The sequence below is a fragment of the Leptodactylus fuscus genome, unplaced genomic scaffold (assembly GCF_031893055.1).
Source record: "Leptodactylus fuscus isolate aLepFus1 unplaced genomic scaffold, aLepFus1.hap2 HAP2_SCAFFOLD_1156, whole genome shotgun sequence".
Lineage (NCBI taxonomy): Eukaryota > Metazoa > Chordata > Amphibia > Anura > Leptodactylidae > Leptodactylus > Leptodactylus fuscus.
In genome coordinates, this window is record NW_027439985.1 from 13,139 (window position 1) to 27,103 (window position 13,965).

Consider the following 13,965-nt stretch of genomic DNA (forward strand, 5'->3'; position numbering starts at 1 on the left):
ACCCTCTATATACCTGTATACACCCCAGACCGAGCCCCCTCCTCACCTAACCTGTAATATACCCTCTATATACCTGTATACACCCAGACCGAGCCCCCTCCTCACCTAACCTGTAATATACCCTCTATATACCTGTATACACCCCAGACCGAGCCCCCTCCTCACCTAACCTGTAATATACCCTCTATATACCTGTATACACCCACACCGAGCCCCCTCCTCACCTAACCTGTAATATACCCTCAATATACCTGTATACACCCAGACTGAGCCCCCTCCTCACCTAACCTGTAATATACCCTCAATATACCTGTATACACCCAGACTGAGCCCCCTCCTTACCTAACCTGTAATATACCCTCTATATACCTGTATACACCCACACCGAGCCCCCTCCTCACCTAACCTGTAATATACCCTCAATATACCTGTATACACCCAGACTGAGCCCCCTCCTCACCTAACCTGTAATATACCCTCAATATACCTGTATACACCCACACCGAGCCCCCTCCTCACCTAACCTGTAATATACCCTCTATATACCTGTATACACCCACACCGAGCCCCCTCCTCACCTAACCTGTAATATACCCTCTATATACCTGTATACACCCAGACCGAGCCCCCTCCTCACCTAACCTGTAATATACCCTCTATATACCTGTATACACCCAAGACCGAGCCCCCTCCTCACCTAACCTGTAATATACCCTCTATATACCTGTATACACCCACACCGAGCCCCCTCCTCACCTAACCTGTAATATACCCTCTATATACCTGTATACACCCAGACCGAGCCCCCTCCTCACCTAACCTGTAATATACCCTCTATATACCTGTATACACCCCAGACCGAGCCCCCTCCTCACCTAACCTGTAATATACCCTCTATATACCTGTATACACCCACACCGAGCCCCCTCCTCACCTAACCTGTAATATACCCTCTATATACCTGTATACACCCAGACCGAGCCCCCTCCTCACCTAACCTGTAATATACCCTCTATATACCTGTATACACCCCAGACCGAGCCCCCTCCTCACCTAACCTGTAATATACCCTCTATATACCTGTATACACCCCAGACCGAGCCCCCTCCTCACCTAACCTGTAATATACCCTCTATATACCTGTATACACCCACACCGAGCCCCCTCCTCACCTAACCTGTAATATACCCTCTATATACCTGTATACACCCACACCGAGCCCCCTCCTCACCTAACCTGTAATATACCCTCTATATACCTGTATACACCCACACCGAGCCCCCTCCTCACCTAACCTATAATATACCCTCTATATATCTGTATACACCCAGACCGAGCCCCCTCCTCACCTAACCTGTAATATAGCCTCTATATACCTGTATACACCCAGACCGAGGCCCCTCCTCACCTAACCTGTAATATACCCTCTATATACCTGTATACACCCAGACCGAGCCCCCTCCTCACCTAACCTGTAATATACCCGCTATATACCTGTATACACCCAGACCGAGCCCCCTCCTCACCTAACCTGTAATATACCCTCTATATACCTGTATACACCCAGACCGAGCCCCCTCCTCACCTAACCTGTAATATACCCTCTATATACCTGTATACACCCAGACCGAGCCCCCTCCTCACCTAACCTGTAATATACCCTCTATATACCTGTATACACCCAGACCGAGCCCCCTCCTCACCTAACCTGTAATATACCCTCTATATACCTGTATACACCCAGACCGAGCCCCCTCCTCACCTACCCTGTAATATACCCTCTATATACCTGTATACACCCCAGACCGAGCCCCCTCCTCACCTAACCTGTAATATACCCTCTATATACCTGTATACACCCAGACCGAGGCCCCTCCTCACCTAACCTGTAATATACCCTCTATATACCTGTATACACCCCAGACCGAGGCCCCTCCTCACCTAACCTGTAATATACCCTCTATATACCTGTATACACCCCAGACCGAGCCCCCTCCTCACCTAACCTGTAATATACCCTCTATATACCTGTATACACCCAGACCGAGCCCCCTCCTCACCTAACCTGTAATATACCCGCTATATACCTGTATACACCCAGACCGAGGCCCCTCCTCACCTAACCTGTAATATACCCTCTATATACCTGTATACACCCCAGACCAAGCCCCCTCCTCACCTAACCTGTAATATACCCTCTATATACCTGTATACACCCCAGACCAAGCCCCCTCCTCACCTAACCTGTAATATACCCTCTATATACCTGTATACACCCCAGACCGAGCCCTCTCCTCACCTAACCTGTAATATACCCTCTATATACCTGTATACACCCAGACCGAGCCCCCTCCTCACCTAACCTGTAATATACCCTCTATATACCTGTATACACCCAGACCGAGCCCCCTCCTCACCTAACCTGTAATATACCCTCTATATACCTGTATACACCCCAGACCGAGCCCCCTCCTCACCTAACCTGTAATATACCCTCTATATACCTGTATACACCCCAGACCGAGCCCCCTCCTCACCTAACCTGTAATATACCCTCTATATACCTGTATACACCCAGACCGAGCCCCCTCCTCACCTAACCTGTAATATACCCTCTATATACCTGTATACACCCAGACCAAGCCCCCTCCTCACCTAACCTGTAATATACCCTCTATATACCTGTATACACCCCAGACCGAGCCCCCTCTAATAATCTCTATATACTGTATCTGTTTACACTCCTTTGTACCTGTGTTATGTTGTTTTTACTGTTTATTACTTATTTTTCTGGATTCTGATTAATTGTAGGACACAACCCCCAAAAGAGACCAATTGTAAAAAAAAATAAAATAATAATTTCCTTGATTGGGGAGGGGGGGGGAGCTAGTGCTGCTGTTAGGACTAAGAAAAAACAGATTATCATTATAATGAATGATTCCCTGACGTCCTACAGCAGCACAATCCTCTTGCTATGTTTTCTTACCCCTAGTCCTCCCGAATGTAGGGGACGCGTATACCATAATGTCCAAGGGACTGCGTCTGCTGAGGCGGACATGAGGCCTAGGACTCTCCTCGTTTTTCTCATGAACATCAGATGTGTCTTAAGAAGATCCTGAACCGCCCTGATTATCTTTTCTCTCCTTACCCAGGTATTCTAGAATGGAATTTTCCAGTATATTCTACTTCGGTAAAGCAAGAAAGTGGGTTGCGATAAATCGGTCTCGTGGCGGGCGAAGAAAATCGGCCGTATAACCTAAGGTCTTGGATCTTCTCCTGTCTGAAGGAAACAAAAATGGGCGAGGTCTTCCCAACAGGAGTGTTACCACTGCAGGAGGCGAGAGGCCAAGCTTCTTTCTGTCCCCTTCCTTGGGGAACTTACGTCCAGCCGCTCTGGACCGATATCTCGCACGCCTCTGGTGTTGGAGGGTAGTTTGTGGTGGCTGCTGATAACTTCTGCCCTGGCCAGAAGGTCCTGCTTTTCCTCTAAAAGACTGCGGAAGACTTCAACCATAGAACGCCTAGGTCCCAGGGGTTAGTCCCAGTCGCCATGTTGGAAAGGGTTAGGGGTTTACATACAGTATCTCCATTCAGCTTGATACATGTCCACCATAACCAGCCCTGGCCTGACGCCCGGTCCTGCCCTATAATCTGTCTCTGTTATGTTCCGGTTCCTGGTGCGGTGTACGTCTTACACTCTCCTCCATTGTCCCCAGTAATTATTAGGTAGACACCAGGAACAATGGAGGTCGGTGGCCAGGACTCTGTGTGTGACCCTCCGCCTCTCTGTATTACATCTAAAGGGCAACGGTGATAAGAGGAATCCAATCCGAGAGCTAATGGGCACCTAGAAAGGTCACCGAGGATTATGGGCTGCACCTTCTAGAGTACGAAGGAGAATGTCATATCCAAATGGTAAACCAAATACATGATGTACGACCCCAACTGGGACAATCCCTGTGCCTTATAATACAGGGGGTCAGTGGCACCAAACCCTCACTTTCACCGAAGGTCCGCACTTTATGTAGCCTTTAACTCCAATGATTCCATCAACGATGGTGAAAACGACAACTGGCGAAGTGCAGATATTTGGTGGGAAGGTCAAGCAGAAGGTCATAAAGTAGCACAAAGACCCCCCCTCTAAATAACCAGCTCGAACATGGCAGCAAACGTAGCAAAGTAAGGGTTACATCCATAATGTTGCCCTTTGTTGGAATTCGACAAGAAGTTCTGACTACGGCCAATAGTGGGGGGCACTTCTTACACCAACAAGAGTCCCTTCACGAGTTATTGTCAAGTATTACATAACCTCAGTGCAGATGCCTCGGCCGGAGAGAGGGCGACACGACTCCTTAGTCCATGTTCTGGGCTTTCTGGGGAATGGTTATTTATTTTGCAGTTTTTCAAACAGAACCGGGGCCCTCCAACTCCAAGACTAGGGTTGAGCAATCGGATTCCGATCGAGTAAATTTCACAATCTTTTCCAGCGGGATTGAGGTCGGAGGTTATCGCAAGATCGGCTCAACCCTAAAAGCGATCGGGAAAGATCAGATTCCGATCGAGCAAATTTCACAATCTGGATCGGCTGGAAAATGATCGGAAAACGGGTTTTACAATCGATCCTGAAATCTCAAGATCAGCTCAACCCTATCCAAGACCCCAGGTACAGGGTGTCCTCCTTGGTGTCACCCCCAGATGCCTCCTCACCACATGAGACACACCGGGAAGATTTTATTATTTTATTACAACAAAAGCAACAGCAGAAACTTCACAATTCACATGTAAAATCCAAGGAATGACTGGAGGTGCGGAGGAGAGGGGCGGCTCACACCCTCTTCAGGTGTCTCATCATAGCATCGTGACAGGCCACCATGATGCCTCCAATCAGGTTCATGAACTCCTGGAAATTCATCTGTTTGTCCTGTCTACCATCCACCGCTCCGTCCACCGACTCCATCAACTTGCGGACAATGTTCGGGTCCTTCTGGTTCTGCGAGTGAATGAAGGCACATTGGAGGTCAACATGGTGTGGTCAAGAAGACCCAGGTCATCTCACGTCACAGCCCAGTCCTCACTAACTATGACATCACTGCCCCCTACAAGATCAGCACATTCCTCTCCCAGCATTACAGAGTATTTCAGGACTCTGCTCCTCCCACTCACCTCGGTGAAGGATCTCAGCTCCGTCTTCATGAAAGCTTCGAACTCGCTGTAATCCATCTGGTTCTTGTCTCCTTTCTTGCCGGCGTAGTGCTGGAAGCACCGGATAATGCTTTCCATGGAGGCCTCCATCTCTGTGGGTGGGGTGGCGGGGGCAGGATTCTGGAAAAGAAGGTTAGTCATAAGGTGTTGCACAGGTAAGTAAAGTGTCATGGCTGCCGTGTGCCAGTAAGACTCTGGGCTACTTAAAGGAACATTGCACTAATGAAGCAACCTATCCAGATCTCGGTCAGGATGTTGACTTGTCTCACAGAAGACGTTGGCGTGTAGACAATAGGTGACTCACCTTACAAACACATACTGTTCAGTAGCGGGAAACAGAAGCCTGCGTCCCCCTCACCCAGATTGGCAGGAGGCAGATAGATACGGATATGATACCTTTTGTGGTGGTGGACACTTGGCCAAGGCGTCGTTACAAGCCACCATGATGCCGCCGATGAGGTTGAGGAATTCCTGGAAGTCCATCTCATTGTCCTTCTTGCCATCAATCCCACCGTCTACAGAGCCCATCATCTTCTTCAGGATGTTTGGGTCTTTCTGGTTCTGGTGGAGCAGGAAGGGTCATTATAGAGAGTAGAGACCATGTGAATAGCCCCTTAGGACAGAGATTGGGAAGATCTGCGAGAACTAAGTGGGAAAAAGTTGCCCCATGAATCTTTGGCACTTCATACTGAATACCGTAGGGCTTGTACCTCTGCCATGGGTTTTGTAATGATCATACCCTTAAAACCAGCCAGAGGTGGTGACCAGGTGACTCGATAATGGACGCCGTCATTCTAAGATGGCTGACTGTAACTAATGGGAGGAGAACGTTCCTGATCACAGCTCCGTCACCAGAGGTGGAGCACCAGGCTTTGGTGGTTGAGGTGGTTAGATCCTGGCTTTGTATGGAGTCTGTGAGGTGCCCAACATGGGGTAATTTACCTTCAAGACAAGGAGACTGTGGTCAAGGGTCACTTACCTTGGTGAAGGAGCCCAGCTCAATGTTCATGAAGTTCTCAAACTCTTTGATGTTCATGGAGGCCTGGCTTCCCTCCTTGCCGGCGTATCTCTGGAAGATGGTGATGATCTTCTCCATGTTGCGCTCCATGTCGGTTGGTGGACTCTGTCTCATTTGTGCCTAAAAGAGGAACAATTGACAGATCAATGACCCAGAGATGCCCAGCCCCAGATACTCATGGGATATCTGCCTGGGTGTCTATAGACAATAAGATGGATTGGATAACATACGTGGAGGGCACCTGGACAGGACCCCCAACAATCATTTATATATAGGGCCACTCTACATCCATCATCACATGGACAGTCCATCGATTTCACAAGTAGTAATTTAATCACACGGGATGACAGTGGAGCCAACCACAAGTGAAGGGTCTATGTGATAGCTCTCGGCTCCAGGGCCATATGTGACCTCGATCTCTACACCCACTATAGGTACAGCCCTGCCGGGCCTGATCTGGTGGAACTAGTCTGCTCACACCTCACATGTGCGGCTTGTGTGCTTTATGGGGCTGTGGCTACACCCGCGGTGTCCCATAGCAATGGAATGTCAGGACTACTCAGGACACGCAGGCACATGCCCAGCCACACGCGGTACAGACTCTGCCGTCATATTAACACAGGTCTATGGAGGGGACAAGGTCTACTAAGAAAATCCATATACAGAGAGTGAGGAGATACTGGAGGGGGAAGGACCATATGCCGAGTCACCATAACTGCAGATACTGGACTATGAGGACTATATACCTGGCCCCGCCATAGTGAGACATCACTGGACCTGCAGATACTGGACTATGAGGACTATATACCTGGCCCCGCCATAGTGAGACATCACTGGACCTGCAGATACTGGACTATGAGGACTATATACCTGGCCCCGCCATAGTGAGACATCACTGGACCTGCAGATACTGGACTATGAGGACTATATACCTGGCCCCGCCATAGTGAGACATCACCATAACTGCAGATAGTGGACTATGAGGACTATATACCCCACCCCGCCATAGTGAGACATCACCAGGCCTGCAGATACTGGACTATGGAGACTATATACCAGCCCCACCATAGTGAGACATCACCAGGCCTGCAGATACTGGACTATGGGGACTATATCCCACCCCGCCATAGTGAGACATCACCATAGCTGCAGATACTGGACTATGAGGACTATATACCCCACCCCGCCATAGTGAGACATCACCAGGCCTGCAGATACTGGACTATGGAGACTATATACCCCATCATAGTCACAGCCATGACTAGGCCTGCAGATACTGGGCTGCCTAGGATTGTACAGGTAGAGTACAGACTATTATATATATATATGTTATCCAGAGGTTTCTATAGGCATTAGACGTTCTCCTATCTCATATCCTGACAGATATGGCGTCACCCAGCTTTCCCATCTTCCTGATCATCTGACTAGTCATACAGCAGTGCACCACCAGGGGGCAGCCACAGATCTCAGTAACTTTCTTTGTTGTGATACAATCCTGACTGATCTCCTGGTGATGGCGCCGCAGGGTTAGTCACAGGAAGGAGGGCGGCCACAGAGATCTCCATAGAGACAGAAAGAACATACCGGAGGCCATGACCTTAAAGGGCCAGTAACCCCGCCGGCCTGAGACTAGAAGAAGAAGAAGAGGCGGAGGCGCGCCCCGAAGGGGATTCTCTGCACCGCCGCCATCATGCCTGCCCCTCCTGACACGGCTGATAACAGAGGACAATAGCTTGTATTCAGTGCAGCCATTATTATACAGTATCTATAGTCTCCGGGAACATATGGCTGACCCTATAGGTTATCAGCGGCTCCGCCCTCAGCGCGCTATCACTATTATCACACCGAGGTCACCGTTATAGGTCAGGCAGGTACAGACTATATACAGACTGATATCACTGCACTGGATCTGTATACACCGCCGCGCCTCTTGTACACCGCTCGCTATAACCGTGATGTCACCAGAGACTGATGACATCACACTGCACAGGATCTGTATACACCGCTCACTATAACCATGATGTCACCAGAGACTGATGACATCACACTGCACTGGATCTGTATACACCGCCGCGCCTCTTGTACACCGCTCGCTATAACCGTGATGTCACCAGAGACTGATGACATCACACTGCACTGGGTCTGTATACACCGCTCGCTATAACCGTGATGTCACCAGAGACTGATGACATCACACTGCACTGGATCTGTATACACCGCTCGCTATAACCGTGATGTCACCAGAGACTGATGACATCACACTGCACTGGATCTGTATACACCGCTCGCTATAACCGTGATGTCACCAGAGACTGATGACATCACACTGCACTGGATCTGTATACACCGCTCGCTATAACCGTGATGTCACCAGAGACTGATGACATCACACTGCATTGGATCTGTATACACCGCTGCGCCTCTTGTACACCGCTCGCTATAACCGTGATGTCACCAGAGACTGATGACATCACACTGCACTGGATCTGTATACACCGCTCGCTATAACCGTGATGTCACCAGAGACTGATGACATCACACTGCATTGGATCTGTATACACCGCTGCGCCTCTTGTACACCGCTCGCTATAACCGTGATGTCACCAGAGACTGATGACATCACACTGCACTGGATCTGTATACACCGCTCGCTATAACCGTGATGTCACCAGAGACTGATGACATCACACTGCACTGGATCTGTATACACCGCCGCGCCTCTTGTACACCGCTCGCTATAACCGTGATGTCACCAGAGACTGATGACATCACACTGCACAGGATCTGTATACACCGCTCACTATAACCGTGATGTCACCAGAGACTGATGACATCACACTGCACAGGATCTGTATACACCGCTCGCTATAACCGTGGGTCTGTATACACCGGGCTGGGCCGTGTAGTCGTGGCTTGGTTACCACAAACACGTGTAACAAGAAGATGTGTGACTACGACAGCCATTATCCCCCCGCCCCCCCCCTCGGCTAATCCGGCGCGGACAAGAGTCCGTCTATAGGCCCCACCACACACAGGACTGATCTCAGGGTGGGCTGCGTGCTAGAAGTACCATGGTGAAGTTATATGGGGAGGGGGCACTGCTCACACTGGACAGGGGGCCATTACCCCATGGGGCACGTGCACTTCTCTATAGAACAACAGCCCAATGTCCAGGCCCAGACAAGGACTCAGTGGGGAATCCAGGGGCCATAAAGTCATTCTATACAACAGTATCAGGGGGCAAATAAGACATGGCAGCGCCCCCTAGGAAGAAAAGGGTGAGGCCGCCCCATCTTTAGTCTTTTACCCCTCTGGGTTTGGCTGTGATCACCATCTGTATAACCATCTGCCCCCGTCACCAGAGGGACTACAAGGCCCAGCATGTCCTAGGTGACACACGGCTACAGTATCTGTATGATTATGGCCGCCCTATAAGATGGTGCACGTGTAGTGCCCGGTGCTAGTAGTGCGAGGAGAGTACTCACCATGGTGAACGAGTGCAGGACCCTCTGCTGATACTGACACCGCCGCCGTCTAGGTGAGAAGCTCAGAGCAGGCGGGGAAGCAGGAACTGTAAGAGGAGGGAGCCGCACCCACAGGCCCCGGGCCAACACCCTGCCCAAATCTACATTCCTCCTCATCTGGAAAAGCATGAAGTGATGAGTAATGGAAGAGGAAGAGGAGGGGGGCAGTGCTGCTGCGGACGGGTCTGATACTGCTCACAGCTGAGGGTCCGCTACAGACGGCTCTGGTACTGCTCACAACTGAGGGTCCGCTGCAGACGGCTCTAGTACTGCTCACGGCTGAGGGTCCGCTGCAGACGGCTCTAGTACTGCTCACAGCTGAGGGTCCGCTGCAGACGGGTCTGATACTGCTCACAGCTGAGGGTCCGCTGCAGACGGCTCTAGTACTGCTCACAGCTGAGGGTCCGCTGCAGACGGCTCTAGTACTGCTCACGGCTGAGGGTCCGCTGCAGACGGCTCTAGTACTGCTCACGGCTGAGGGTCCGCTGCAGACGGCTCTAGTACTGCTCACGGCTGAGGGTCCGCTGCAGACGGGTCTGGTACTGCTCACGGCTGAGGGTCCGCTGCAGACGGATCTGGTACTGCTCACGGCTGAGGGTCCGCTGCAGACGGCTCTAGTACTGCTCACAGCTGAGGGTCCGCTGCAGACGGGTCTAGTACTGCTCACAGCTGAGGGTCTGCTACAGACGGCTCTAGTACTGCTCACGGCTGAGGGTCCGCTGCAGACGGATCTGGTACTGCTCACGGCTGAGGGTCCGCTGCAGACGGCTCTAGTACTGCTCACAGCTGAGGGTCCGCTGCAGACGGGTCTAGTACTGCTCACAGCTGAGGGTCTGCTACAGACGGCTCTAGTACTGCTCACGGCTGAGGGTCCGCTACAGACGGCTCTAGTACTGCTCACAGCTGAGGGTCCACTGCAGACGGGTCTAGTACTGCTCACAGCTGAGGGTCTGCTGCAGTCGGATCCAGTCTAGACAACCTCCTGTGTATCCCTCTGCAGCAGCCTGAAGCTTTAGGCTGTGTTTACATGTACACGTTTGCAGATGCAGTTTTTGAGTCCAAAAGACAAATGTGACTTCTCCACTTTTTCACTCTGCGCTTGGTTTTGGCTTTAAAAACTGCATCTGGAAAGTTGATTGTGTGAACACAGCTGTACACTGACCCGGTGCACTCTGCATAGCGAGACTGTTGCACAACACGGTTCCCGGGAGGAATGTCGGGCCTTAGGCTAAGGCTACACGGAGACATGTGTCGTTCAGAGCTGGGGTTTGGCCGTCAATTTGCAGACACGTGAGAACTTGCGATCTGCGACCAAAATTCACCATGTCGCAGTTTCATGATATCGCATGTCACACTGAAAATTTTTGTTGCACGACTTGGGTGTGACTTTTGTCATGTGAAATATGTAACTGTTGGCTACTTGGGGACTTCAGCCGCAACGTACGACCAACAACTGCCGCACCGCCCTGCGACTGCTCCACCAATATCCGGAAAGGAGTTGCAAAAACTCCACAAGTGCTGAATATGTTCATAACCCGATCCTAATATTAATAGGGCCGCGGCGCAGGTGACACGCCGATCTTATACTGCGCGATGGAAGTCATGGACAAAGTGGTTGTGTAGTCCTCACCAGGGTCTGTATTAGTTTAGGGGTCTGGTCTGGTCTGGGGTCTGTATTAGTTTAGGGGTCTGGTCTGGGGTCTGTATTAGTTTAGGGGTCTGGTCTGGGGTCTGTATTAGTTTATGGGTCTGGTCTGAGGTCTGTATTAGTTTAGGGGTCTGGTCTGGGGTCTGTATTAGTTTAGGGGTCTGGTCTGGGGTCTGTATTAGTTTAGGGGTCCGGTCTGGGGTCTGTATTAGTTTAGGGGTCTGGTCTGGGGTCTGTATTAGTTTAGGGGTCTGGTCTGAGGTCTGTATTAGTTTAGGGGTCTGGTCTGGGGTCTGTATTAGTTTAGGGGTCCGGTCTGGGGTCTGTATTAGTTTAGGGGTCTGGTCTGGGGTCTGTATTAGTTTAGGGGTCTGGTCTGGGGTCTGTATTAGTTTAGGGGTCTAGTCTGGGGTCTGTATTAGTTTAGAGGTCTGGTCTGCGGTCTGTATTAGTTTAGGGGTCTGGTCTGGGGTCTGTATTAGTTTAGGGGTCCGGTCTGGGGTCTGTATTAGTTTAGGGGTCTGGTCTGGGGTCTGTATTAGTTTAGGGGTCTGGTCTGGGGTCTGTATTAGTTTAGGGGTCTGGTCTGGGGTCTGTATTAGTTTAGGGGTCTGGTCTGAGGTCTGTATTAGTTTAGGGATCTGGTCTGGGGTCTGTATTAGTTTAGGGGTCTGGTCTGGGGTCTGTATTAGTTTAGGGGTCTGGTCTGGGGTCTGTATTAGTTTAGGGGTGTGGTCTGGGGTCTGTATTAGTTTAGGGGTCCGGTCTGGGGTCTGTATTAGTTTAGGGGTCCGGTCTGGGGTCTGTATTAGTTTAGGGGTCTGGTCTGGGGTCTGTATTAGTTTAGGGGTCTGGTCTGAGGTCTGTATTAGTTTAGGGGTCTGGGGTCTGTATTAGTTTAGGGATCTGGTCTGGGGTCTGTATTAGTTTAGGGGTCTGGTCTGGGGTCTGTATTAGTTTAGGGGTCTGGTCTGGGGTCTGTATTAGTTTAGGGGTGTGGTCTGGGGTCTGTATTAGTTTAGGGGTCCGGTCTGGGGTCTGTATTAGTTTAGGGGTCCGGTCTGGGGTCTGTATTAGTTTAGGGGTCCGGTCTGGGGTCTGTATTAGTTTAGGGGTCCTGGTCTGGGGTCTGTATTAGTTTAGGGGTCTGGTCTGGGGTCTGTATTAGATTAGGGGTCTGGTGTCTGTATTAGTTTAGGGGTCTGGTCTGGGGTCTGTATTAGTTTAGGGGTCTGGTCTGGGGTCTGTATTAGTTTAGGGGTCTGGTCTGGGGTCTGTATTAGTTTAGGGGTCTGGTCTGGTCTGGGGTCTGTATTAGTTTAGGGGTCTGGTCTGGGGTCTGTATTAGTTTAGGGGTCTGGTCTGGGGTCTGTATTAGTTTAGGGGTCTGGTCTGGGGTCTGTATTAGTTTAGAGGTCTGGTCTGGGGTCTGTATTAGTTTAGGGGTCAGGTCTGGGGTCTGTATTAGTTTAGGGGTCCTGGTCTGGGGTCTGTATTAGTTTAGAGGTCTGGTCTGGGGTCTGTATTAGTTTAGAGGTCTGGTCTGGGGTCTGTATTAGTTTAGAGGTCTGGTCTGGGGTCTGTATTAGTTTAGAGGTCTGGTCTGGGGTCTGTATTAGTTTAGAGGTCTGGTCTGGGGTCTGTATTAGTTTAGGGGTCCTGGTCTGGGGTCTGTATTAGTTTAGGGGTCTGGTCTGGTCTGGGGTCTGTATTAGTTTAGGGGTTTGTATTAGTTTAGGGGTCTGGTCTGGTCTGGGGTCTTTATTAGTTTAGGGGTCTGTATTAGTTTAGGGGTCCGGTCTGGGGTCTGTATTAGTTTAGGGGTCCGGTCTGGGGTCTGTATTAGTTTAGAGGTCTGGTCTGGGGTCTGTATTAGTTTAGGGGTCCGGTCTGGGGTCTGTATTAGTTTAGAGGTCCGGTCTGGGGTCTGTATTAGTTTAGGGGTCTGGTCTGGGGTCTGTATTAGTTTAGGGGTCTGGTCTGGGATCTGTATTAGTTTAGGGGTCTGGTCTGGGGTCTGTATTAGTTTAGGGGTCCTGGTCTGGGGTCTGTATTAGTTTAGGGGTCTGGTCTGGGGTCTGTATTAGTTTAGAGGTCTGGTCTGGGGTCTGTATTAGTTTAGAGGTCTGGTCTGGGGTCTGTATTAGTTTAGAGGTCTGGTCTGGGGTCTGTATTAGTTTAGGGGTCTGGTCTGGGGTCTGTATTAGTTTAGGGGTCTGGTCTGGTCTGGGGTCTGTATTAGTTTAGGGGTCTGGTCTGGTCTGGGGTCTGTATTAGTTTAGGGGTCTGGTCTGGTCTGGGGTCTGTATTAGTTTAGGGGTCTGGTCTGGGGTCTGTATTAGTTTAGGGGTCTGGTCTGGGGTCTGTATTAGCTTAGGGGTCTGGTCTGGGGTCTGTATTAGTTTAGGGGTCTGGTCTGGGGTCTGTATTAGTTTAGGGGTCTGGTCTGGGGTCTGTATTAGTTTAGAGGTCTGGTCTGGGGTCTGTATTAGTTTAGGGGTCTGGTCTGGGGTCTGTATTAGTTTAGGGGTCCTGGTCTGGGGTCTGTATTAGTTTAGAGGTCTGGTCTGGGG

At 50.5% G+C, this 13,965-nt stretch overlaps 1 protein-coding gene across 1 annotated transcript; it reads right to left on the reverse strand.

The window, feature by feature from the left end:
- Positions 1-4,725: 4,725 nt before the first annotated feature.
- Positions 4,726-9,807, reverse strand: LOC142186767 (uncharacterized). Its single transcript, XM_075261357.1, has 5 exons — positions 9,706-9,807; positions 6,182-6,340; positions 5,599-5,763; positions 5,164-5,322; positions 4,726-4,990 (listed from the first exon to the last, which is right to left on the reverse strand). Exons 1-5 carry the CDS (start codon positions 9,706-9,708, stop codon positions 4,826-4,828), a joined length of 651 nt encoding a protein of 216 aa, XP_075117458.1. The 5' UTR covers positions 9,709-9,807; the 3' UTR covers positions 4,726-4,825.
- Positions 9,808-13,965: the final 4,158 nt, after the last annotated feature.

Bases quoted from the DNA above. Each gene is read 5' to 3' on its own strand.
- LOC142186767 (XM_075261357.1), bottom strand. The intron at 5,323-5,598 runs GTATCATATCCG...CTTCTTTTCCAG, and splicing joins AGTGTCCACCACCACAAAAG to AATCCTGCCCCCGCCACCCC. The intron at 4,991-5,163 runs GTGAGTGGGAGG...ATTCACTCGCAG, and splicing joins AGCTGAGATCCTTCACCGAG to AACCAGAAGGACCCGAACAT.